Source organism: Sinohyriopsis cumingii, chromosome 16 (assembly GCF_028554795.1).
Source record: "Sinohyriopsis cumingii isolate HCF-2022 chromosome 16, ASM2855479v2, whole genome shotgun sequence".
In the NCBI taxonomy this organism is placed as follows: Eukaryota; Metazoa; Mollusca; class Bivalvia; order Unionida; family Unionidae; genus Sinohyriopsis; species Sinohyriopsis cumingii.
The window spans coordinates 79,991,981-80,013,788 of NC_142976.1; the positions used below are offsets into that span (position 1 = coordinate 79,991,981).

A 21,808-nucleotide genomic window follows, 5' to 3' on the forward strand; every position below is an offset into this window, starting at 1 on the left:
TCACTTCTGTCACACCAGAAGAATAACGAAATGTTTATAATTGTTGGGTATATCTTGGTAGGACATTCCTAGAAATTCAAAGTAGCATTTCAGTAGTATAAAACTTCTGTCGTGTATATAGTCATTTTGGAGCATCATTTACTTGCCAGTGGCGCACATCAAAATGACAGCATGCAAGACGTCTTATACTTCAAAATGACTATACACCAGACAGGCGGGTACCTTAAACTGGCTATGTGCACCACAGTTATGTGTATGGCATCGGCCGAATAAAGCAGTATGCTTCTGTTTCCAATCTTGGAAGACTTGAACATTGTAACCATCAATTTAATTTAATATTGAAATGCTCATCTATAATCGGATGAACAAATTTTTTTCTGGCAAAGAGTTTTCAGTCAGAACTATAACACGAACAGGGTCTCTGGCCGCCATTATGCTAGTGCTCCTTGTAGGAAGTCGAGATGTTGGCCATTTCTAGGAACTGGTGTCACTTCCTGTCACGTATCACTGAGGTATAAAATACAAGCGCTTATACAACCGATATTAAACATCAAGGCTACATTACGACCGTGGTTAATAATAAAACTAACGCATGGAATGGGTCACATTAGGGTTACTTCCATCCATAATAGTTATTTTCATTCGTTTCTTTTTTTTAAACCATAACTACATAATCTTATAAAACACACGTTTAATCAACCTTCTGACCCAGCAAAGTTTGCCCGAAATGTAAACTTTCGGTTATATGCCACACAAGAAATGTGTGTTTTTGTTTGAAGAACTCTTCTTCCTTCCTTATATGAGAGTTATTCAAAATATTTTTTTTCGAATGGTTCATATGATGTTTGTCTATCTGATTTATGAGAATATTCTCAATATACGTATATGACATTCAATCTTATTTAAATATTGTTATGTTCTTTATTTATCTGTAGCTATATCATGAAAACAGGCCGTTGAAAATTTACAAATAAATAGAAGTGTCCCTTGGGTTCTGTCATCTTCAATATAATCAGGATCTCTAGCATCGATGTATTTATGATTGTGTCTTTGTTTCGCTAAGAAAATAAAGTCTTTGCACAATCTTTACAATAACTGTCCCAAAAAAACAAATGTTCATGCATTGTTGAAAAACAGGAAAACGAAACAAGGAGAAAAATCATACCAAGGATTGGAGGCCATAGAACCTTTACACGATAAAAAAACAAACATGTGATTGGAACCAGAACCTTAATAGAACAAATCGAGTGCTATGGTATTTAGTTATCAAGACCTATATTTATTACTATAATCAGGAACGGCCTTGGATCATTTTGGCGCCTCCCCCCCCCCCGCATTTATGCGCGGGGTTTTCTGTTAGCACTGCATTTGGAAATGTATATTTAAACAAGTTTTATCTGATATTGAACTTAAAATTTTCTTCCATCGCTTTAAAATTACTTTCTCTCAATAGATATATATTTTTTTAAATTACTAACCCGCGGGCCCTCTGTGAGCACGGGGCCCGATTGGGCCAAATCGGTTCTAAGGGCTGCCCTTCTAAGGGCTGCCCTGAATGGAATAATAAAACAAAATTACTCACATACAACTGTAATATCTGAGTACTCGAACTCCCTGACCGTCACATGACTGGAAATTGTTCGATATCAACATCGACAACAATGCAATGAACGACAAGGATAATTGTTTACCAAAGACGACTCGCAGAAGTGGTTGCTAATGTTTTCTTTGGGAAGGGGGATAAGACACTTCGAGTTCATATTGCTTTAGTATTGTTGAGGTGCTAGTAAATGAAAAAGTCTATTTTATATAAACAAATAAATTTAAAAAACACAAAGCGTCGATGGTAATGTCAGTGCCATCAGCCTCTCTCACGCATTGTATTAGGCCATGTCGACAAAACACTAGGAACACTTTAAGGTTATGTAGAGGATGGATCTTGAATGAAAAGGAAACAAAGATAAGTGAAAAAAACCTCCCCCACCGGTTTTGCTTGTTATAGAATTACACAATGCATGCGACAGTTTGGAGGTCGTATATGAAATGCCACATCAAGATGAATCTCCGGTCCGTCTTACACGTAATGAAATTTTAATCTCCCCAGAATTCAGTTGATTCATTATAAATGAACTGTAGATGTTTGCTAACTCAGAGATTAAATAACCTTTTCCCAAGAGTGTAATCCAGTTGTAATTGACGTAATCGGCAAAACTTTATTTCTGTACTGTTGATAATAAACATCTGCCGTAGGATATGTGATACAATTACACTATGAACGGCACTGAATTCCGCGTGTGTGCGTGCGTGCGTGTGTGTGTGTGTGTGTGTGTGTGTGTGCGCGAAATATTGGTATATTAAGATTATGTGAGAATGTTAACAATTACCTCTTTAAATTATGATGGATAGGTAGCTCAATGTGAACAAAAATAATCTTAAATAAATTGAGTGTCGAGATATCCAAAAGTTCTGTTAATGAAAGAATAAGAGCCACACGTCAAGATAAGCAGTAAACTGTGTTTCTTAATGCGTCTCTAAATGTCTCAAAAGCCCGGTTTAATCGACTGTTTGATTTTTCAAACGAAGCAAATGCCAGTTTTAGACAGTGCAAAAAACGCAACTGCTTAGATAATGAAAATCGAGGTGAAGTATTTAAACAAATAAATTAATTTAAATCAACCCATCCCATTCAACTACCCAGGCAACGATATTTCTTCCAAATTTAAATATATTTGAATTTCCTATAGTCATTTATTCACCCTGATTTAATTAATACTTGAAAGCTTTCCTTTTTGTTCAATTTTAATTTGATTACAGTGAAACTGTTTTTTCCGTTCACCAGTTTAGAATTGTTGAATGTGTCCCATTGTAAATAGAGTGAAGACATATTTGCGTACTACATCCAATGTAACTGTCATGGCACTACTCATAGCTGAACCAGTCTCGTTATTCTCTAAAATATATCCTTTCTTTAAGTTTAATTTATGATATATTTTTTCAGTTTGAGGGTATATTTAATAGCTAAAAAGCATCCCACATGATACTTAACTATGATCCCAATGAACTGTTAATTCGACGAGTCGTCTTATCATGCATCAACACGAATCCTTTAATAGAACCGTAACAATTTTATCAGAGACAAATTAACGATTTTGCGAGACATACTTAACATATTTAAAAATGTTTTATTCAACATGCCCTGATTTATTAAGAAATCACTTCCAGATCTAAGACCGTGTACCGATCGCGTCTTGCTGCTTCAGTGATAATACTAACAACTAGGTTCTCTGAGACTTTCCGGATATTACATTAGAGTATTTCGTTTTAACGCACTGACATTAGTATTTTCGCAACGTAAGGCTATGACACGCGCGTGTTGTATAAAGCTACTCAGCAGCAAAGCCCACGAGAGTTTATAGCAACAATAACAATGGAATCCAGGTCAGGTCGTTATTTTCGTCTTTATGTACCTCCTTACCCTCACACTGGGCAGTCAGTATCTTGGTTCGTTTGGAGTCGTTTTCAAACTACAATAAATCGTCACATTGAATTAGCATTAATTGGGAAGAGGAGGATACCACGTGATGATTGTTTTACTCTCACGAATCATTTCGAAGGGGAACAAATTCTTCTTCTTTTGCGGAAAGTGATATCAACATATACTACCAGGCTTTCTTAACAAACAATGTATTGTCATATTTGTTTATAAGATTATAAAAAATAAATAAAAATTAATTGGTAATCTTCACGAAACAATAATATCTACAAAGACAATATCTCTCATCTCGAGTGCATATATACATAATGTGTTTATATTAAGCAGTGTATGCATTTTTTGTTGATGCAACAGTCGCTATATCAATTTTGCAAACTCTGTGAATAACAAAAGCATTTTGTGTTGACACAAAGCCGTACAATTTGTCAACAGATTGACTACGAATCCAAAGTTTGTCTAAATACTTTCCTCTTTGATTTTGATAATGTTCACAGCTGAAAAATAAATGCGTAATATTCATCTTTCTGCGATAACAAAATTAGAGAATTTAATAATGTTTTATAATTTTGATAATACCTATATTTTGACTGCTGTGTGAATTTATCATGCCAGTTTTGACTAGTACCATCCTTCGCTCTTTGAGATAACACTGTTCCAATTAAACTAAGATTTACAGCATCTTGCGATATCCACACCAAGTCAAAACTATAGCTAAATTATAAATGTGTCATATATGATGCCAATGAACTCGTCCGTTATATCAAATTAAATTATATTGCTGCATTTGGTGGGTATCTGTTCCTGTCCATGTGTAACAACTGATACCAATGTTTAACACACCTTGAGTAATATGTAACACACCTAAAGTAATATGTAACACACCTGTAATGTGTAACACACATATAGTAATATTTAACGTACCTAGAGTAATATGTAACACACCTAGAGCAATATGTAACACATCTGAGTAATATGAAACACACCTAGAATAATATATAAAACATTCTCTGTGCAACATCATTATTCACCTTAAAGTGAGATACATAGATACTGTTTACAGAAACAGCTTTGAACACTTTCAATACATTCTGTATACGTGTGTACCCAAATTTCAGAACTATAACATAATATAATGTTATCATAAACAGTTCAAAGGCGCGTACATAACTAAAATACCCACATTTCCTTTGGCATTAAAGATAGCCATAACAGATTAGATACTCCGTGCTACTAATGTTTCCTCAGCCTTCGTCCGGATAATTTGAATGTAAACACAAGACCAATGTATTTTTAAAATAAAACCGTAACAGTTCCCATTTGAAAACCACTTTTTATGATTCCTTAAAGGCCCCCCATTGCGATACGCAATTATTATCTATTCCGAGTTAACAACCATTCCAGTGGTAATACAGAAGTGTTTTATTATGTGTAAATCTTGATACAATGCTGTCACTGTATTGGTGCAATTACCTACATGGTCAGCAAATAAGAATGATAAAAGATGATGAACATTTTGTGAACTAAAAATACACCTACCGCGATTTCTCTCAGTACTCGAATCAAATCGTCAATAAACGAAGAAAATAAACACAAGTGCTCAGCGTACAATCATTGCATTCAGTTAAGCCTTCACTTGACTTTACACAGGACTGTAAGTTAGAGTACACTGAATTTAAACTGGAAAGTGTAAAACTCTTCTATTGATACCTTTACAGGGAAAGACACTTCCACAAGTCAACGCTTCGATCTTGTCAAACGTTTTATAAAAATCTTCATTCATATACTAAAACTTGCCCATTTTTTATGTATAGATACGTATGACAGATTGTAGAATGAATATGTGATCAGTAACGGAATATCGTAGCCAAAATCCAACTAATGTTTCATCAATAATGCAATTACGTTCAGTCCATTCACATGAACGCTTGTTTAAAATAGAGGTAAGATCTTTAAACATTGCATTAATCAATGATATACGTCTGAAGTTATTATGATCATCTATAAAAAAGAGCCTTTGTATGTAATGGCCATATAATACATGCTCTTCATGATCTAGGAATAACACAGTATAAAACACTTTGTTAGAAAGTGATACTAGCAGTGGTCTGATATGCGGCATAGTACACTTGAAAAAGTCAATTCCTATCCCATCTAGACCACAAGCCCTTCCAGTTTTGAATTCAAATACATTTTGTCTGACTTCCTCTTCAGAGATAGGTTCGTTTAGTGTGTAACAGTCTGCATGTTGCATATTCAAAAGAAGTTCATCCTCAATCCTATCATCAACAACGTTTTTCTGAATATCGTAGGTTCTTAATGTTTGATTTGCTAAAAAAAACAACCATGTCGCCAAAGGATCTTAACGCTTTCCAGACTGTTTTGTTGACTACCTTTCTCAGAAACAAGTACACTCCTCTGTTTTTCTTTATATAATTCTTTGTTTTCTTTACAAACATATCTGAATTTGTTTTTTGCACCCCTATGCAACTCAAGATTCGCTGGAGAGTTAATTACTCTATAACTACGAAGCAACTTTGTATCACCTTTGCTATTTTCACACTTAGGATGCCACCAAACAGACTGAGATGAAAGTTATACATAAGAGACTATGTGGAGTCTAAAAGTCTCAGTCGTATAAAACAAATTCAATAATACACTTACGGACTCGTCGATATTTTGGCTCAATCGAATGCATATCGCTCTGAATACACCAGTATGAGCTTCTCACTAAAATCTGACACAAACAGTTCCTAAATTCGTCTTTTAAAATATATGTATTAACTGTCTGGAAACGATACCCTCTGTATGATCATTGTTTTTATTGTCCTCTGAAATACTATAAGGAAAATGTAAGGTGCATTTTAATGGGAATGTACGCTATCGTCTCTTCAACAACTAAATTATTTTCAAACTCACGAGGAGCGAACCATGTAGTCTACAATGTAAATTTGCTATCAAAAACATTATGCATCCTGCCATTAAAGCGTGTATTCCAAATGCACAACACATTTGAACAAATGATTTACCGAAATTGATATATCTCTCACAATCTTTGTTTCTTCTTGCTAGTGAAAACAAATTACTTTCACGCTGTACATCATCAAAAACAAATTCTAAGTTATCGGCAGGGTTAAAGCCTAAGAAATCCTTAATTCATGCATTAAAATCGCAATCTGCCCAAAGTAGTAGCACATCTGGACAAAGTGATCTTATTCTCGCTAAGCATGATTCAAACAAAATTAACACCATTTTTCTCTTCGCTTTGTTAACTTCTCCAGTGGTCTCAGTGGTTAGAGCGTCCGCCTCGGATGTGGGAGGTCGCGGGTTTGAATCCCGGCCCAGTCATACCAAAGATATTAAAAACTATACTAGCAGCTTCCTGTCTTGATGCTCAGTTAATTAAAGTTTAGTGTTAGGACTGTTCGGCCTGGTGTCAGGATAATGTGACCTAGGTGGGACATGATGTACATGTCAGGGTCATGATGCCCCAGTGCTAGACATTACCATAAACTCATAGTAGCGATATGACTAAAATCGTTAAAGCTACCTTAAAAATCCAAAATCACACAAACACTCTTCATTTTGGTTATAAACATAAGATCCGTCCTTCTGGAGAAATGGACGGGTATAAACATTTTTTCCTGGTACCCGGTTCGAGTACGGGAACTACCCGACCGGGTCGTTTTTTACCGGGTAGTGCAAAGCACAGCCAGGTCCAGGTGGCAGGGCCGGGCACCCGTCCATCCTTATATAAGGACGGGTATGGAAATTTTGCTGGGTCAGGATACCCGGTCGGGTCGGGTATTTCCGATTACCCGTCCATCCCTAATGTATTTGCAACACATAATTATATATTAACAATATGAATAACATTGCATTCAAAATATATAACCACACAGTTATCGAATTCAGGAAATATGCGTCTCACACCATCAAATTTCAGCAACTTATCTTGCACAAAAAAGGGACACCAATGCTGTTTCTAACCCTAACAGAACGCCTTATTCTTATACATGCAAAACGTTTATATCCATTCAAAACGTTATAACATTAATCCATAATACACCCCCGTGTTTCACATAAACATACAGTATCGAACTTAGAACAATAATGACTAAACTACATTACTGTTTTTATTTCGAAAGACTTTCAATGTTCCATGATATAATATTAATGTTTAATATGCTTGCATTCAGATGGTTTCATTTCTCGTTAATCGAAATGATATGTGTGCTATAGAGCGTTCTACAGTACAAAACATTCAAAAGGAAATCGTACAATGTGTCAATTTAAATTCGTCCAGTACGTTGAAATTATACAAGCAATTTCATTTAATGAGGATTTTCAAGAAAACTTCAGATCTGATTTGTGCAAATTATGTGAAAATATGTTGCTTTATTTAAATTTAATTTTGGATTTTGAAAACCAATAGGTTTATTTTAACAAAGCACACCTACAGTGGCGTTGTCTATTACAACATTTGAATAAGGAGTTCGCCCTGATCTTTCACGTCTGCATATGGTTTATAACGACTTCAAATCAGATGCATGATATATTTAGCAATGACAAAGCAGCAAACAGTCCTCTAATATGGGATGTGTTCTAGAACATCTAACCTTTTAGATAGTTCATAGTTAGGACTTTTGGTGTTTGTTCCATCTATGTACTTGCTTAGGTTAACTTAAAATGGTTATTATGGATTTTAAATACGGTGGGGATGGGATGTAGCCTAAAATTCAAAGATGAAATATTCTCCTCTTTCTTATAAAAGGAAAATAATGGTTGTAAAAAGAAAAGAATGGTTTACTTTTATTAATACCAATATGATATGTAAATGAAACCATTATTTCTACTATTTTTAAGAAGCAAACTTTGTTAAAATTTCCTTCATACAATAGCAATGTTGTCTTAGAATATGGCGGGCAGCATATACAAAAAGAGAAGATAAGTGGGAGCTGTTTATTTGAGAGATGGTAGATTCCTTAATGTTTCCCTGGAGTAGGTAATTTCAACAGATCTCGTAACACAGCAATCAGCACCGACAGGTTTTTCGCAGGAAGGAATATCCGATCGGGTTGCAAAAATTGCAATCACTTGATAGATATTGCAGTTTTAATTACTCCACTGATGCAAGTGCAACATTGCTTATAATGCATCAGAAAGAATTCGATGGTGATATTTTTAACTTTACTGAGTTTCCTGTAATGATATGGGTGCAATGCTCTAAAGACCACTTCTCTATACATCCTGTTTATTGCACTACGCCCATATTTTGAACATCTTCCAAATCAAAATATTATTAAAAATATTTTGCCACGTGTTTATTCGCTGAGGTATCTCAGAATGGTAGCGTTAGGACAAAAGAGCTATGACATAACGTCTTTACGTCCGGGTATTTGACGGATACCGAAGGTCAGCTTTGTTTCAGTTGGTGCTATGATTGGCCGTTTTTCCAAATCATGTAAATAAAAATATTCACATTAGATAAATCGAAACATACGAATAGAATCTGTTTTTAAAAAATCTGATGGTTTACAATTTCGTAAAATAAAGAAAAATTGCACATGAGTAAACAAAAATACGTGAATAGGTTTAAGGAAAATCATATACATGCAAACTGTTTGTCGACATGTAGATGAACTGACGTTATGGTCCTGTGCAGAAGACAAGATGGAAATAACAGAAACTTGGCAAGTGTTAATCTAATGATAATCAACTTTTAGGATTATGGAAGGGTCCAATTTACTTTGAGAGTTTCCAGTGTCCGACTAACTTGAGAGCAAAACTGAAATTCTCTGAAGATGTAGTCCTTGCTGAATCACACGTAGAAATGGTAAAAACGTAACTGTTCAACTCTTAGGATTTTGAAGATAAAAAAGGGGTTTTGTAGCCATATTTAGGTCAAAAGATCGATTTGTCATATAAACCTATGGATTATAGTTCTGTCTGTTGTGATGAACTTTTCATTATGGAAAGAATGACAAACTTCACAGATCATCATGCAATATTGTAAACTATATGAAAGGATAGTAACAGAGTTATTGTTATGGTAGGGTGATTTGTACCTCTGGGAGATTCCAGGATTGGGAATAATAACGATGAAACATCTTTTCCCAATGTGGATATTGGCGTCGACTACAACGAAAATTCCGCAGACACTTTGGGATGGATAAACTACGGAAAACGAATGCTTTTTCAATGAAAGTAATAATATGCTAGAGAGAGGAAAGAATATAAATTAGACGTAAACAGAAGTTTGCTAACATTTTTTTAACATGTATATAACAAACTGTTCAGCTATGAGAGATCATTCAGCGCCTTTCTGGCTGATATGTTTACTCTTATCATCAGCATTTGTACAATTATTTTCAAGGGGCCCTGGATGACGTGATAAAAAGTGCTAGATTTTACAGGTTACTCTTATCTCACCTCTTCCCATGTGGATATCGGCTTGGCCAACGCAGATATCTTACAAAGCTAGCCAGTAGCTTCCCGTGAATCGGTGGATTTGTGTGTGTTTTCCTGTGTTTTTCCTACTCCAAATATACTGGCCGGCATGTACCATGTGCAGAAAACAAAGAGAATTAAACTAAACAAAAAACATGCCCACCCAAACAGTGATTTTCATTCCTGAACTCCATTAAATTTGCCGCATAAAGACTTTTCAGGAGTAATAATGATCGATTGACACAGCTATCAAAATGCTGATGATTTTCGATAATTTCAACAAGTTATTCCAAAAATATATTTAAAAAAATAGCACAAACCTTATTATTCCTCAATATTACCAAGAATGAATGCAACAGAAGAATGATGATAAAATCTCAATCAACTTTGCATTAACAATCCTCCCAATGTGATCCCATATATAGGTTACGAGAGCCTGAATGGACGCTTTTAATAATAATAAATAATAATAATCTTAAATACGATCCTTTCTACAGGTGGTGTACGTGACAGCCACTATGCCATACTTGTTCATGACGATTCTCCTAATCCGGGGATGTTTGTTGCCAGGGGCTATCGATGGAATCAAGTACTTTATTGTCCCCAAGCTAGAGCGTTTAAATGATCCGCAGGTATTTTCATGTGTTGTGTTTATATACTTTGCTCTGCTTGCCTGTTTGTGTGTTCGTTATCTATATGTTTGTCTTCTCGTACGTTCACCTTTCCCCGTCTCTTTACAGCTCTGATTGGTCTTATTATTTAATAATTAGTTTAATGAAACAACACGGTAAAACTTTATCCATCTGATCGCTGATTACAAAAAGTTTCACTCAGTTTAATTAGTAAAAGATCCTAATTGTATCAGTCTATACCGACGTCGCAATTGGCATCAAATAATACACAATATATTGCTTTAAGACTGACCGTGCTCAATAGTCCTGAAATAGTTTATCATTTTATTTATTAGTCTCAATGACGGTGCTAATTTACCTTCTGTTAAGCAATCATCATCATCGTCATCATTATTAATACAATAATATTATCATTATAATTTTACTATTATTATTATTATTATTATCATTTGCAGTGTAATTTAGCATCTGCACCACTCATGACATTAGTTCTTCTTAAGACCTTGCATCAACTTAGCTTCCTCGAGGAAGGAACCTACACTAGCGAAATTTCTTTGCAGATGTATTATTACTTTGTTCAAAGAAAACTAATTGCTTGCAGATATAGTTTAAAGCGCAAACGCAGACACTTTTCTCCACTATAATTTTTGCTGTGAAAATAAAGTAATTAAATATTAGCCTGATTTAATAATTGATTACAAAGATTTTTGAAGATCAAATGCAGCATAGTTTCTAAAAATAGTTAATGATGATGAAATATGGAGACATCGATAACCTTATGATAAATCCAGATAAACCACCATGACACGAATCACACGTTGCAAATGTTTTTACAGTCTTATCTAGGTTAGACGGAAACGTTTCAGTAATAGACATTACACAGGCTGAATGTTTAAAACTTATGTTATTTCATAATTATTTCCCAATCGAATATTTAAATCTTACAAGTTTTAAAACTTTATCTGAAAAATGATATATACATTAAGTGCCAAGCCCATATTGCCATATCGTTTGGAGGAACGTTATAACCCTCGCCATAGAAAATGAAAATACAACGAAAGAACAGTTTGCAAGATTCCGCTGCCAATACTTACCTTTTATCTCCAACTGTAATTTTTTAAAACTAAAATTCATGTGATCACTGTATTTATAATATATAATTTCATATAAGATAGAACTTCACATACATACATGCATACATACTCACATACATTTAAAATAATGACTCACTCAAACACAAATACACAAACGCACATAAACACAAAACACAATTTAAGACTTTCTTTTCGCTGACAGGTATGGATTGATGCGGCTGTGCAAATCATGTTCTCCGTGGGATGTGGTTTTGGGACTCACATCGCATATGCCAGCTACAACAAGTTTAACAACAACTGTTACAGGTAGGTGGTACGATGGTTGGTGTTAAAATGAGGAATGAAGATAGTTACCAATTTTTGTATTTCAATTCCATGCTATGAATAATGTCTATGAGCTGACGTAGACGTATTGTACATACTTAAGTCGAACTTTATTGATTTCGTAAACGTCTATTGGCCTAAGCACAAGATAATACAATGAAAAAATATATAATTGGTCTGGAAAAACATTGTATTTTCCAAGTCTACTGTATGGTGGTAAGTCATTTAATCACACATATATGAGAGAATATATATAATTACACAATTTTTTATGGCTTTTTCTTTAGTTTAAAAGCAAAATGTACAAAACGTGCTGTTTTTCTGATTACCTCTTCAGATTTATTACAAAGTAAATTGCAAAAACATTACATCAGATGGGTATTCATAACAGTAACTTGGAAGAAACTTAAATTATAATGCTGAGTATTTTTGGGGATTTTAATTTAAAAAAATGGAATTCGTCTTTTGTTTCCTAGTTGTCATATAAATAATGTAATATACGCACCTGTGAACATTTTTTCTACCTGTAACTATATGACATAATAGGAAGTTCTCCAAAAATAGAGCATATCAACGTCTTATTTCGTTATGAACCATATACGTGTTTTTCACATTCAGTAAGACTCTAATAATAATTCTTATAATTCTTTCAAGGCGTTGAGCCATTGAGTTTCCATTCTTGCAAGTTACAATCCAATAACCGTTGTCTAAATTGTACAATAAATAAATCAGCATTGCCCGTTTCATGTGATAACCACTTAAAACCAAACCAATATTGGTTTACAAAGTTATTCTCTCGATATTGTCCATTGCCTTTAACATCGTCTAGCATTTCTTTGGTTACATATACCTAGCTATTTGCAACAATTAACACAAATATGTTATACATCTAACATAACAGTCAATATACATATTATAACGCCCACTATCACCAAGAGATCCCATGTCTGAAGATTGTTTTCCAGGAGAAAAAATAAAATTTACAGTACTGTTGATGGAACTTGTCTGCAGATTTTCTATTCTTGTATTCCCAAAATCTGATGAATAGAGAAGAAAGGGTTTAATACGAACATCAAGAAAATTTGAACCTGTTCGGCGATGTATATCCTAGCTTTCTTATTGATTTCTTATCTGGAATTATTAGCTTATATAACAATTCTTTCAACTAGTTTTGGCCAGTTCCAAATCTGTTAGAAACAACTACTCCCAAACAGTTGTAATAAGTAAAACGTTTGATATTCTCTTTATGGTAAGTCCACTTTTCAGACTTCTTAAGTCTACCGTCTTTGTTCAATCAACGATGGTTGTCCTATACATGTTTACAGTAAGATCCCAGTCTATGCAAAAAGGCTCCAGTTTATCTTTCTTTGTAATTCTAAAACAATATCAGCAAAAATACAATGATAATAATAATAATAATAATAATAATAATAATGGAGCAACCAGTGGGTGATGACAATTAGCCAGCAATAATTTCAAAGCTTTCTGGAATGAGGTTTTTTTGGGGTGTTGGGGTTGTTACACGTGTAAATAATGGTAAAAAAAAACTATATTGTATTGAATTCTAATTTTTCGAGAGTAGAAAAAAATATTTCACGCGTTATCCTTGAAATAAACAATGTCAATATTGTTTACAAATTTTGACGGAATGTAATTTTGATCAACGTTAGTAGTGCTGATGAACATTCAAGAGATAAAAGTGTTAATTTGCTGAGTTTAACTATAAAAATATATCCCAATGTTTTATAAACAGATGCAGATTTACATATTACATTTAATGATGATATCATTGAATGTAAGATAGCTAAAGCAGTACAATCCGACGATAGAATAAAATACACATTTGATGTCCGTAAATTCCTATCCGGCTAAATTTACAGTACAACTTGAAGATCTCGTAAACGTTACAAGATTAATCTGCAAGGTATGGACATAAGCAGCGATATAATTTATAGAAATTACAGTTCAAGTTCCATTTCCAATGGTGACTCAGTAAACGAAGCACCTGTAGCAGAATATATGACGCCAACCCTTGGACTGGCAGAATTTGACATAAATATGAAATCATTCAAACATTTCAAAAGACTGAAGAAGCGTTGCAGTTTGCTGAGAGCAAACACTACGTGTTATAGACGGTCGTCTTCTTGCTTGTTGGCTTCTTGATAACACTTACAGACGAGTTATCAAGCATAAAGAACGATATATAACGCTTCTTTACGGTGAGTATGAAAGCCCAGTTGCATCCATGCATATAAATCAATTGTGGCAACAAATTAAACAAAACAAAATGAAAAGAAAATACAATGAATTGTAAGAATTATTAACCGACTAATCTATTTATATATTACACAAGCATAGAAAAAAATATTTCCCTAAAGTGCCTATGTCAGTCACAGAGATAGTAGGGGTTAGTATTAGTCATTGAAATGCAGGCTTGAAAATGGTAAAGTGGATATAAATACAATTATAACTGAGTCTTGAAATGACACATTTTAGCGTGTTTTTCTCTTGTATTTATTTCAGAGATTGTATTTTTACGGCCACTGTCAACAGTTTTACCAGCATCTTCTCAGGATTCGTGGTTTTCTCCTATCTAGGCTACATGGCGGAGAGGCAACACAAAGATATATCTAAAGTGGCGCAGGAAGGTATGGTTCGGTACTCAAAACTTACTGGCTGGTCTGTAAATTGAACTAACAACGAGTGTCGCTCAAGTAGGTGTTTAGTATAACTTAGGTGAAACTAGTTTGCCAAAAGTAATGGTATCTCTCACTCTTTAGAATTATTAGTCTTTATTTGAATGGCCTTGGACAATTCACAGAAAGGATGACCATTGATTGCATGACGTTGGACAACTCAGGACAAAACTGACCATTGATTGCATGACCTTGGACAACTCAGAACAAAGATGGCCACTGATTGCATGACATGACCTATGTTTAAAATGCATACATTTGCGTAAAGAATTTGTGGAGAAAATATAAATCGACATTCTAAGAGTAACATAAGAGTAGTCAAAGAAATAATGAAGTAGAAAATAAAATGAAAAGATTTACAAAAACGCCATTAAATGTTGTCAAATACTACAGAGAAAAAGTAACAAAGAGAAAAGTAAAGTCAATCGTTTGCTTTTTGTTTCGTGAATAAAGAAACTAATGTCGATAAATTTGCCATGAGGTAGCTTTTGAAACGCATGCAGAGTCAAATTTTTTGGGGGAGAAATAACAGAGATGTAATTTGTTCATAAAAGAAATGCAATTCAGATGAATGTTGATAGCAGTATCTGGTGCTGAACTGGTGTTAACTGTTACCTATAATTACGTAACGAATATTTGCCATACCAAATAACATTTTCAGGCTACCTATCTATCTATCTATCTATCTATCTATCTATCTATATATATATATATATATATATATATATATATATATATATATATATATATATATATATATATATATATATATATATATATATATATATATATATATATATATCAAAATCATCGGGAAATAAACGCATTGATGAGATGTACAAAATAAAAGAAAATATTTAAAGCAAATAATGAAATCACCATATGACTTCAACTATGCAGCGAAATACGGTACATGATGCTCGAGTAGAGAAGATCAGTCCAACGGACATACGATTCTGACGGATACGAGTTAAAAGGACGTACGATTCTGACGGATACGAGTTAAAAGGACATATTTTCTACATGGAGCGAATGTGCCAACACCTGTTTATAACGATCAGAAGGAATGAGTTCCTTAGGTATCAGCTAAAATAGATTTTACTGTATTTACTTCACTTTAGGTCCAGGCTTGGTGTTTATCGTGTATCCAGAAGCGATTTCTACGCTTCCAGGCTCCACCTACTGGTCAGTCATATTCTTTCTGATGCTGATAACTCTTGGCATGGACAGTGCGGTTAGTATATCTAATATCGCCAAAGTTTGCCAGCAGTTCTTTTCATGTGCAAAACAAAATTAATGATAATGATAACACAAAATATTCCTTGAGCTTTCTTATGTAGCCGATTTACATCCATAGTGCGTCCATCGAATTACTGAAAATCACAAATATTAAAATCCCCACCACTTCCAACGCATAACATTATAAATTATACTGGTATTTTAGGCAAATGTTCATGATGTAATCTGATCTACCGGCAGTTTGTACAATAACATGTGTTAACGCTGTTCGTAGTTGGATGTTCGTTCGGCATGGATCAAAACTAGAGTCTATCATTATTCTTACTTGAAGATTCGGCAAATTTTGGAAAATTCGAGTAACACTTTTCTTATCCAAGTGTCCTGGAACCGTCTTTAGAATACTAGAATATTACAGTGATATTCGCTTTTATTGCAGTAACTTGTTATGTTTCCTTTTCTATCAAGAAAAGAAAGCTTGAAAGGTTATCTAACATGGTTATTAACACCTTTCCAATTCAATGAGTTCCACACCTACATTCTGCATATGTCGTTAGTCAAAACAGTTGTTAACACGTGTCATCACGCGAGTGAGTAGTTCCGGTTCATAGCAAATAAAGTTATCTGACCAGTCAGTGAGCTTGTTACTTGACCTGTTAGGGTATAAATCTAGTGACTTCCATTATGTCCATATGCCCTGCCGTAAAAGGAAAAACATGTATAAAAGGTTTCAATTGTAGGAATTTACAAGCGATATGAATTGTTGTCTATAGAGCGGGAAGTTTGGGTGAAATGAAGGAAAACGTCTCTCCAGCTGTCTATTCAGAACACACCGTAACTCTCCAAAGCGAGACCAATAAACTCGTCTCTCGGAAAGAGACCTCTTCGTGGGATGCGAAAACCACACGCGAGTGCGCAAGGCAGAGAAGTTTTCGCTACCAAGTGTCTTCTGGTGGTTCATATTAGACTCGATCAATCTCTGGAGCGAAGAAGGCTCTGCAAATTATAATAAATTATCAGTATATTCAAAAAGTCGGATCAAAAGTTTTGAATTCATAACTATTTGAATTTAGTGCTTGAAAGTATTGTGAAACTCACATAGGTGTCGGTCCATCAGGCACTAAAACTCAAATACACTCTCTGGGTGATTGTGATTATGATGTGACTCGCTTTAACGTAAAATTTGCAAATTAGGAAATCTTCCTAAAACTGTTTCCTGATTTCGTATGCCTCTGAAAATAAAGTCCGTGGTTAGAGGAATGGAGATATATCATCGAATCAGAACTAAATTAAATGATACAAGCGAACATAGTTCTCGCTGTTCAAAAACATTTTTATGTATCATGTTTCCTCGCGAAAACACACTTCCGCTAATCCCCCCAACGGAAAATTTACAAATTCAAAAGCAGAAAAATATATTTGTAACAGTGTACAATGAATTACTGGTACGCATAAACACCATTCTCATTTTTTTTAAAAATGTGTGTGCATGTGTGCGAAAGATGGGTGTGCACGCGTGTGTGTGTCAGACATCCTTTGATCGTTATGAACTGCACTTGTTTTCTACGTATTTTGATGTGTTGCAGTAGGTGCATCTACATACGTCTTTCGGTTATTTAAAATCTGCTATCCTTAACAAAATTCGAGATGAGGAAATTACGTAATTTCAAACTTTGACATTAGACATGTGCACTAATTGTTTTAAGTATTATATGCGTATGAGGAAGTACAAATTACTTCATCTTTTTTAAATTTGAACTAAGTATTCGAAACAAAAACCCTTGATCGAATGTGTTTCAGACGCCGATTAGAGTACACTGTAATTTGATTTGATAAATACAAGGTCATTTGCATGTTCAACCGTCTTGTAAAAGAACAAGATGCATACATAAAACATACCTGACGGAAAGCATTCAAAGATTGTGTATACTGAGAAAACCAAGTTATTGCTTATTAACCATTAGATTTTAAAACCTGGAGTGGGCTTTGATTGTTTCCCTTGGGCAAAAATTCTTCATTGACAGCTGTACTTTTGTATAAGCATTTTTTCAAGAAAAATTATTTCATGTTGCTAGAGCAAATCATTCAAGGAATGAATGTTGAATCTTTCCTGTTCAAACAAACTGAATGTTGTATATGTCACGTTCAAACAAAATGAAATATCCTATATTTATTTGGCAGGATGACGCTTTCCTTGCCAGCTCATACCCATGTTTGTTTTTGTTTTTTGGGTTTTTTTGTTATTTTATTGGGGTTTTTTTATTTCTGAATTTCCACAACTTGAAAATGTTACCACTCGACATATGGGGAAATAACTCTTGGGCATATTCTACTGAAGGTCGTAGTTATTTAGTTTCCAAGAAAAGAAAAGAACGTATCACTAATGATCTCTAATACCGGGACGTGAAATTCTCTTAGTTTTTTAATGGCTATTTGGGGATGGTAGTACGTTTTGCTATCAACTGCACCTTCAAAAATATATCTAATATGAATGAAGATCAAGATTAATGATAACAAGAAGCTGCAATAATTGATAAGTCTTTAAGGAAGCTGAGGATCGTTTAGTTTGCATCATGAAAGGATAAAAGTCAGGGCTTCCTTGTTGTAGATATCTGGCTTTAAATGAAAGTCGTTTTTTTTTTCTTCTTCTGTAGCAGCAGAGGGGGCGAACAGACCGACTTTAGAAGCGTCCAAAACCCAAAATAAGGCTTCTAACTCAAAAAATATTTCGAGCTGAACATTTGCTTGAAATAAATGATTGTCTAAACAAATTGAGGTCTCCGGTTAATTAGACCATTGCTTTCCTGATCTGAAAACTCGTGAAATGAACCAACTTGAGGTCATCGCCCCCTCTGCTGCTATTAATCTATCGTAATATTTTATCAAGTCCAATACGATATCTTGTTCTAGGATCGTGCAAATTTATTGTTATAAACCCGTGCGGAGTAGTTTGCGCTCGTGAAAAGAAGTTTCTGAATTTAATTACATCCATGTCACCGCTGCACCAGGTTTGATGAATATTTCGCAACGTGTGTGTGTCTACGCCATTAAACACAACTAAAATATTACAGTTATCTCTGATCACTTTTGGTATTTGTGTGTATCGTTGAGTAACATAAATAACATCGGTATTTTTATGTCTACCACGGGAAAAAATCCTAGCTGGATTTGACTGTTTATCTAGCATCACATCATCATACACAACTAAATTATTAATAAATACGTTTAAAACATCAACGGACGGTGCTTCATCAATATCTGTTATAAACTCTATAACATCATTACTTTCGTCCAGTAATCGCGCGTTTTCGTTAAAATCTTTAAGTACTTCATAACATCGTTGGTCATCAGCGGATGGTGCTACCAAATACAACTTATCCCATTTCAACCATCTCATTATCAGATTAAGTAATAATTGCGTCTTACCCGATCCAGATGGTCCTATGATAATCATTCTGATGGAATTCGGTAGTGCAGGATGGTGTTTAACTGGCTCTCGCTGCCGAGTTGCTGAGAAATCAATTATATCCATATATATTATAACATGAATTTATATTGTTTACGCTGTAAAGTTAAAACTCCAACCACTGATTTAGCTACGGTTATAACAAAAAATAAAAAAATAGCGTATGGTGGAAAATGTTCTGTATGCGGTAGAAAGAAATTTTCGTTTTTACCTAATAGGCGCGGTGGTGATATTGCTAATTTGATGTCAAAGTTTCCAGGTGCTCCATGGGCTAAATACAGCGGAGAAAAACATCTACCAGGATATAATTATTGCGGTCCTGGTACTCGACTCGATATCAGGCTTGATAATCAGGATCAACCAAAACCAGGCGAGGAACCAGTAAACGCTATTGATCGAGCTTGTCATGTTCATGATGTAGCTTATAAGAGTAAAAATCTACAAGATAGGCATATTGCGGATGTGAAATTAATTCATGCATTAGATTCCATAAAAAAATAAAAATATCAGAGAATCATTAGCTAATTGGTTAGTAAGATCCGCGATGAAGGGTAAATTAGCGCTAGGGGCTGGTAATATATAGATGGAATCGATTTATTATTCACCGATTGGATACTGGAGGGGTAAAGCAGCAATTAGTAAACTCGCTGATGCAGCAGCGGTTAAACATTCTACTGCTAAAACGTGGTTGTCCAGGCAGGCAATATGGCAAATTTATCTACCACGTCCTAAGCAAATTCGATTTGCACATTTCAGTGTCAGTGTTCCTAATGAAGTTCATCAAGCTGATATTCTGTTTTTACCACATGATACTGTACGTAGAAAAACGTACAAATACGCGCTAACTGTTGTTGATGTTGCAAGTAGATATAAAGAAGCAGAACCGTTAACGACTAAAACAGCTGCTGAAGTAGCCGACGCATTTAAACGAATTTATCAACAAGGACCATTACGATGGCCACAGCTGCTACAGGTTGATCCTGGCAAGGAATTTCTTGGTCCAGTATCATCGTTGATGAAACAACATAATGCCAAAATACGACGAGGACATACTGCAATTCATCGTGATCAGGCAATTGTTGAGCGATTTAATCGAACACTTGCTGAGCGGTTATTTGGATATCAATACGCGAAGGAATTGATTCAGGATAAAGATCTCGTGAATGGGTGGCAAGATTATCAAATGTGATAGCAGCGTTAAATAATGAAGTAACTCGAACGACCAACATGAAACCTATTAATGCAATTGCAAGCGCGCACATACCTACACAACGACGTGATCTTTCAGCGCAGCCAGTATTAGGTAATATCACTGTAAGGTATTTATATGAGCCCGGCGAACTCGAAGGTGGTAAAAAAAAGAGCGACTGATCCTATTTGGAGTGTTACCACACATAAGATATCCACCGTAACTAGATCCTCAGGTAGACCCGCAATCTACAGACTAGATTCGGCTGCACCTCAACGCGGATTTGTACGTGAACAATTACAAGTAATCCCCACGGATAAACAATTACCACCAAAATCACTTAACTAGCACCACGACGTCGATTACATTCAAGACAGGTCAACATGATATTTTCTCGTGTATGACCAAGATTGTTATTTTTTCTATCTATGGTAAATTGTCTTGGATCATTTTTCAGATACCGCCATAACATTATACAATTACAACTTGCACAATGATTATTCTGTTGTTGTTTCAGCGCATTAATAAAATCAACATCAAGATCAAAATTGCGTTTATTTTTTTTATCACACTGTTTATAACCAGATAATTTTTTTCTTATTATATCACCGTCAACATCATCATCACTAATCACTGACGAGTCCATGACGATCCGTCTCAATTGAGATATTTTTCTAACTCGAGACACTGCAAGATAAACCATTCGATGTGATCATCAACGATCCAAACAACTGTATCAGTAATAGTTAATCCCTGAGATGAATGAATCGTCATCGCGTATCCGAGCGTCCACGGGGATTTATCAGCACGTAGAGCATCTTCAACAACATCAACGTCGACTGCAACAATATCATTCAATACAAGATTCTGTTTCCTCTTTGACTCTCCTGGTATATCAACGTCGATATTTTGCCGTCGCGTATCTGCTGGTCGATAACATAGTGGAACTGACAACGTTGAAAACTTTTCTCGTTGTAACTGAAACAACTCCCGCTGAAGTGTATCACGAACTATCTTTCTACTTGCAACTATCAAATCATTTGGTCGCCACGTTTGCAGAAAGTCTTTCATGGGTGTTTCTGAAATTATCTCGCGCATTACTTCACACTGTATTTTATTCGGTTGTAGTCTGATTAATTTTTTAAATTCCTTCAACGCTGCATCAAGTGCTCTATGATCATCAGTTATTTCTTCAGCGTGATCAACGAAATTTTTCAGCCAATCATGTGGA

The 21,808-nt window shown here is 34.8% G+C and overlaps 1 protein-coding gene across 2 annotated transcripts in view; it reads left to right on the forward strand.

Moving 5' to 3' along the window:
- Positions 1-21,808, forward strand: part of LOC149780873 (sodium-dependent dopamine transporter-like) — a 183,231-nt gene that overhangs the window by 135,964 nt on the left and 25,459 nt on the right. For both annotated transcript variants that reach the window (XR_016415159.1, XM_089937971.1), the window contains exons 6-9: positions 10,438-10,572; positions 11,869-11,972; positions 14,514-14,638; positions 15,808-15,920. Coding sequence is in view for 1 of the 2 variants with exons in the window: in XM_089937971.1 (XP_089794097.1) it covers positions 10,438-10,572; positions 11,869-11,972; positions 14,514-14,638; positions 15,808-15,920 (477 nt within the window). In the remaining variant the exon portion in view is untranslated. The remainder of the gene's footprint in view (positions 1-10,437; positions 10,573-11,868; positions 11,973-14,513; positions 14,639-15,807; positions 15,921-21,808) is intronic.